Source organism: Erpetoichthys calabaricus, chromosome 11, assembly GCF_900747795.2.
Source record: "Erpetoichthys calabaricus chromosome 11, fErpCal1.3, whole genome shotgun sequence".
NCBI classification, from domain to species: Eukaryota; Metazoa; Chordata; class Cladistia; order Polypteriformes; family Polypteridae; genus Erpetoichthys; species Erpetoichthys calabaricus.
The window spans coordinates 37370026-37376968 of record NC_041404.2 but is presented as its reverse complement, the minus strand read 5'-3'; the positions used below and the strand labels follow the sequence as shown (position 1 = coordinate 37376968).

Here is a 6943-nt window from a genome sequence, read left to right as displayed (position 1 = left end):
ACAGTGCTCACTCTGCTGACAGTTGTTATATAGTCCTCTAAGCCCCTAGTATCACAGGGCATCCTCAAGAACCATTGAGATGGTGTCTGCCATGTGATCCTGGGTGTAGCAGTTTGGAAGCTGTGGTATGTAATTGCATTCCATGTCAGCGTACTGTATAGTAAGAGTTGTGTATTTATGCCATACATAATCAGCTGATCCTTGTTATACCTGTAGATATGTGACAAACACAACCTGCATCCTAATAATGAAGAACAAGTCAAGTATAACGATATGAGAGAGGGAGGTTGGGGGCATGCACTGATTGTAGTATGATGCTGCACCCACCACACGACAAACCACCCAGATTGGGATCCGAGTGCAGCCTTGCATTTTGTGACACCTCGGCACCACACTGAAACTTTTTAAAAAAAAAAAAAAAAAAAAAACATTGGCTAGAGTGCCACTGTAACACACACAGACCACTAACGCACTTAAAGGGTCTGTATAAATGTATTGCATTTTTTTAAATCAACTTTTTTGACTTCCAAATTTTTTGAAAGTCAACATGTCTGAGGCGTGCCTTTGTTGGGCTGCAAATGAGCTCTGATGTCCTAAATATAGTCATTTGGATAAGTGGCACAAATGACACAATTTTCAAAATTTTGGCTCTATACACCTCCACCATGGATTTGAAACTAAACAAGCAAGATGTGATTGTAGTATAAACTTTTACCTTTAATTCAGGGAGTCTAACAAATATTGTATGAACAGTTTATTAAAGACATTTTTGCTTAGTTTGTCCAATTACTTTTGAGCCCCTGACAATGTATGGGACTAACGATCATAATGATGACTTTCAATATTTGGTTGAAAATCCTTTATAGTCAATGACTGCCTGTAGTCTGTAACCCAAGCCATCTCCAAATGCTGGTTTTCTACTCTAGTGATGCTTTGCCAGGCCTTTACTGCAGCTGTCTTCAATTGCTGCTTTTTCAGATAGATACTTTATTAATCCCAAGGGGAAATTCACATACTCCAGCAGCAGCATACTGATACCAAAAACAATATTAAAGAGTAATAAAAATGCAGGTAAAAACAGACAATAACTTTGAATAATAACATTTCAATGGACTTTCTGCCATCAGTTGTGTTTTCAGCAAGTGAAATGCAATTCCAATTGGGCTGAGGTCAGTTGATTGACTTGGCCATTGAAGAATCTTCCTCTTCTTTGCCTTGAAAAGCACTTTGGTTGCCGTCACAGTATGTTTTGGCTCGTTGTCTGTCTGAACTGTAAAGTGTCCTATCAGTTTTGCAGCATGTAGCTGAATGTGAGCAGATACTATATAGCCCTGTACGTTTTAGAATTCATTCTGCTACTTTTCGCAGCAGTCTTCTCATCAATAAACATTAGTGACTCCCATTTGCAGCAATGCATGGTCATGCTGCAAAACTGCCTCCAATCTTTCACAGAGGTGGTATTCATTGGATCATGAGACATTTTTCTCTTCTCCATTCTCTTTTCTCTTACATTCTGGTATATATTTCTTAGTTTCCTTTGTCCAAGAAAATTGTTCCACAACTGGACAGGCTTTTAAAGGTTTTCTGTCAGTCTAATCTGTCCTTGTGTTTGAGGTTTACCCTTTGTTTGCACCATGGGTTAAACCCTCTGTCTTTACTTCCATGAAGTCTTCTCTTGATTGTAGACTGGCAATAGGTAGGTTTACCTCGCAGAGAGTGTTCTTGGTTTGGCTAAAAGTTGTGTAGGTGTTCTTGACCATTGACAGAATTCTGTAATCATCCATTACAGTTGTGTTGTTTTTTTCGAGACCTTCCAGTGTTGCCTAGTTCTCCAGTGTGTTCCTTCTTAAGAATGTACCAAATGGTTGGTTTGACTACTCCTTTTGCTTCTGCTATCTCTCTGAAGGGTTATTTTGTTTTCTCTGCCCTAATGATTGCCTGTTTTTATTTTCATGGGCAGTTCTTTGGACCTCATATTGAGCGCTCACAGTGACCGCTTCCAGATGTAAATTTCACACTTGGAATCAATTCCAGCCCTTGTTTAATAGTTAATGAAATAATGAAGGAAGTGCTCCCACCAGGCTACAGAACAGCTTGGCAGTCAGATGTCCATATATTGTTGAGGCCCGGGAAATGGATTAAACGGCTTACATTTTTGGTAAACCTAAAGCTGAAAGTCTACACTTCAATCACATGATGATTGCTTACTTTCAAATGCACTGTGGTGGTGTACAGAGCCAAAATTATTAAAATTGTCACTATCCAAATGTGTGTGGATATGACTGTACATGTTCTGAAGGAGAGCTGGAAGTTTATAAGCACACAGGGGTTGTGCCATGGTTTATGCAGTTGAGCACTAAAAGGATATAGTGCCTTACATTATATAAATATGGTGAAATATAATTTTAAAGTTGTATGTGCTATGTCCGCACACTTGACAGCAACAGTTCAAAAATTGTGGGAACAAAGGAGCCCCAGTGTTAGACTCATGCCCCTGAATGAACAGCACTGAGGAACTCTAGCCCACAGTTAAAAAATAATTGTAGACACTTGTATTAATGCATTAAATATAACTTGACTAAATTTTTAAACAATTATTTGAACTTTACATTCCTACTTTAAATGCGACAGGTTTATACTTATTAATGTTTCTGTAATTTTTAGTTAGAAGATGCCTCAACTTTTTATGTTTGACTTCCAGAGCTGGTTAACCCATTAGATGACCATTACTACCTTTAAATGTTGAACTAAACTGATTGTTTGTCCCTTGTATTGGTTTTGTGCAACAGCAAATCTTTTGTACAATTTTGCACGTTATCTCTTGGTTTTCCGGCTGCTCTTTTCTGTCAGTCAAGTGTGCTAGTTAAGGCTCAGAGGCTACTGAAGTTGCCATATTAACAGCTGGAAATAGATGGGAACAGGGCTGCAACTGTAGCCATGGCAAGTCAGAAGTGCATTTGTAATACAGGCTGCAGAATCAGTATAATGATAGTTGAAAAGCACTTTTAAAATGTTAATTTATACTTGCTGAAATTGCAATGTTGTTGGTACCCCTAGTAGGTACACACTGCAGACTTGATTAAAGTTCTGCATGCCTTTAACTTAGAATTACTAACCCATACATTTTAAAATTCAGAAAATCACACATTCATACAATCACACTAGTGCTTCTCTCTGCCTTGTTGTATAAATGATTTTAATTTTGCCTGTCTCATCGGATGTGTCAGTAGTAAATATTCTTTTTGGTTTGTAGGAAACCTCTTACCAAGGCTCAATTGTGTGTTAACCATTTTCTTTTCTATTTTTTTCAGGTTTCTGAGCATTAAGACCACATGATAAGCAGTGCAGAATGGTCATAGCAAGATTTGCCTTCTGATTACTCCCCGGAATCTAGGATTGTATCACAAGAAATTGCCAGGCGATGTGGGCAACCATTTTTTTGCTGTAGTAAAAAATGAAAACACAAGACTTTTGTTTCATATTATATATGTAATCAGTATATATAGATATTCCTGGTGTGTATCTATATATAGCTATGTACATATTATATACAGTGTACACAAAGAAAAAGCTGGCAGTTATGGAGCCTTGAAGCTGTAGCCTTTTGCCGTGTCCTAAATCTAAAGACATTTCCAGTTTCCTTAGCAGCTCTTCAAATGGAGAACTGTACAAATGGTGGGCTCACAGAGAAGGTAATTGTGCATATGCCAATTTTCCTTGATTTCCTGTTTCTGGATTGAACTGCTTGGATGCCACCCTATCCATAACACCACCCATCTCCTCAGAAGTGCCCCACACTGAGCTATTCCTGATGGACAGCGGGGCATGTTTTCCGAATTGTATATCAGTCATCCTTACAGTTGGGGAGGAGGGAAGATTTTGGAAGCACCGTTTTATTTTACATAACAGAATCTCCTATTTAGCTTTCCATTTGGAATGAGTAAAAAAGTGTTCAATTCAAGTAAGGTTTGCATCGTCAGTTAATGGATTTATTAGTTAGCAAATGTTGGGACGCTTTTTAAAATTTTTTTTCAGAAGTGGTAAATAAGACTCTGCCTGCTGACTTGTGCTAGTGACTACTAGATTTCTCTTAGATCGCTGCATTAACTATATTGTACTTGGTATACAGATTTAAAGAAAAGCATATTCATGACAGATTAGGTATTCCTGACTGAACCTGTAAGTAAATTGCTTAGACGATGTAATTGTATAAATCCATAATCTGGAGTTCTCCCCCTTGACCATTGTTAACATGATTTGTTTACATGTTAATTGAGTGAAGTAAACAAACTACCCTTTCTGTTAAGCAAAAATAGACCAATTTTACTGCTGTGATTACCACGTTGTATGGAAATGTAAAGAGAAATATCTTCCCTTCCATTCTGTTTTTGTGTTTTTTTTTTGTTTGTTTTTTTTTTGTTTTTTTATTTCACAGTAAATATCCAAAACAATTTACTTAAGTCATTTCTTTACAGGTGTGCTTTTAGATTTACAGAAAATTGTGTTTTTTTTATTAAATATTGTTTATTTTGTATTTTTTCCTCTTGGGGAATTGGGTGTTTTTATGTTGGTTCTTCTGCAATGAAACAGATCCTTACAAACGTATCTTCAGGACTGTCTCTTTTGGCAGAGAAATTTGAAGCTACTGTTTGCAATGGTGGTGCAAGTTTGATTTTTTTTTTTTTTTTTTTTTTTAAATCTTCAAGAAAGTGGTTTGAATGCTTTTTTATTTTCTTTGAAAAATTATCACATGATGAAAGAAGTTAATTTGCCTTGTGTCATATAGGCTTTAGCCACAATTAGTTGAGACCAGCACCTTGTGGGCTGACTTGACTGGCTTCCCTATTATTCCTTCTCTGACCCAGCTGAGTCTATTTTATTTGCTGGACATACTATAACTGTAATTTATTCCCTTTTAGCATGTCAGAATAAATTAAAAATTACTTGGCAGTACTGTCGTCCCCGTCTTCTGTGTAATTAACCTTTGACTGTTTTGGTGACATTTGTAAATGCCAAAATATTGTTTAAGCAAGGTCTATATATTGAGATATATTGGATTAACCTTGTTCCGGTCAGAGAAATGTATATATTTTAAGCGAACTGAAATTAGAAAGATGCTTTTCATTAAAATGGTTCTCAAAACAGTACAAATAAACGTAATTTTGTTTCAGCATTTGCTTCCATTAAAATGTAAAAAGCCATTTAAACATTTTTGCAGTGCATGCTGCAGAATGAGAGATTGCTTACCTTACCCAGAAATAGTATGAGCAGAGGATTTTCTGATCAAGCTTAAGTATGTCTTGATTTCTGAAAGCAGCATGCATTTGCTTTATATTTAGCACAGTATATTTAAGGTGGTTTTGTCTCATTTCAGTAAATGCAAACATTTACAAAGTATAACCTTCACATTGATGATGCTGAAAACGTATATTGCAGATTGGATGAATCCAAATTATAGGATTAATCAATTTAAAGATTTTTAAAAAATGAAAGTGCTGAAATAGATTGACTTGAAGTGTGTACAGTGTTTTCCAAAACTATTCACACACCAAGTTTTCAATTGTTACACATTGTTCCATTCCATATCTTTATTGTAAAATATGCATATTCAAGAGGAGATATACAACAAAAATTCACATCTTAAAATCTGTTAAGTATTCTGCCCTGTTCTCCTTGTCATGTGAAAGAAATTATCCTTGCCAGGATATAATTGAATTGTATGATGGGTATCTGTTCTTGCACCGTCATGACTCAGTCTGGAACAAAGAAAATGCCAGTATGTTTGAAGGAAAGGTATGGAAATGAAGACTAACGAATGTTTTTTTTTTTTTTTATAAAACAACCTTAGAAAAGGAACTCCTTTAAAGTGGTCTCCCTTTCTGTACTTTAGGGTTAGTGATCAAAGATGAAATTATCATACCTTTTGCAACTGCCTTGTCAAGACCCCACATTTAGGTAACACTTCCTCCGAGGGGAATCTGAGAGACACAGACAAGTTAAGTCTTAACAGTTCAGTGCCTCACAGAGAAGACAGCAGTTATGAAGAGCTTTTTGCAGAGGACACATCTAATCTTAAGGACATGATTTCTGGACTTTGCCAACTTTAGTTTGTGGAAAATATGGTTGGATGAAACCAAGATTAAGTTGTTTGGCAAGCACTGAATGTGGAGACCTATCACAGGCCATAATGTTGTCAAGGTATTGTAGCAGTCCTGTCTTAGAAGTTTTAATTACCTGGACCAAATCTGAGTCGGAAAATCTTGGCCAGTTTTTATTATGCAAAACAGATATACAATCACCTAAACACTTAGCTGATATTGTGCTAAATGATGGCTTAACCAAGGTGTGTTTTTTTTTTTTTTTGTATCTAATGTCAAATAGCCAATTTTATCAAAGCCTTTTCCTGTTTAAAATAAAGACTTGAGTTAATGGGTCAGAATACTTTTGCAAATTGATATGTATATAGAATTTTAATGAAACATCTGGTTCCATGCTTTATCTCAATTTTATTGGTACAAAACCATAACCTCATCAAAAGCAACATTACACGGAACTTTGATTTCTCTGTAAGGTTTACGTTTTACAAAGCCCTTTACTGGAACTCCTTTAAATATTGATATTACTGGTTTAAATTGCAGGTACATGTGCAAGTACTGAGTTGCCTTCAACCTCTCTAAATTCAGAATCCCTGTTACTCTAATAATGTATCGGGGGAACATTTCTGTAGGGGTTAGTGTTGATATTCAAACAATTAGATATTCCAGGTTTTCCATTCTTGTTGTTGGAGGTGTAAATGGTTTTTAAGGATTGTGTGAGTAAAACTGCAGCATTTCCATGCCACACCCCATAAGGTGTTTCCTTGAGCACCACCTTACCATGACCATAATAATTATCTCCTGGGGATCTGAATACATGCATGCATGTACTCCTGATTTTACTGTAG

At 36.2% G+C, this 6943-nt stretch overlaps 1 protein-coding gene across 3 annotated transcripts in view; it reads left to right on the top strand.

Annotated features, from left to right (window-relative positions):
* Positions 1-4953, top strand: part of csnk1a1 (casein kinase 1, alpha 1) — a 74658-nt gene extending 69705 nt beyond the window's left edge. For all 3 annotated transcript variants that reach the window (XM_028812950.2, XM_028812947.2, XM_028812951.2), the window contains one exon: positions 3312-4953. In XM_028812950.2, the coding sequence (XP_028668783.1) occupies positions 3312-3319 (8 nt within the window). In that variant the 3' untranslated portion in view covers positions 3320-4953. The remainder of the gene's footprint in view (positions 1-3311) is intronic.
* Positions 4954-6943: the final 1990 nt, after the last annotated feature.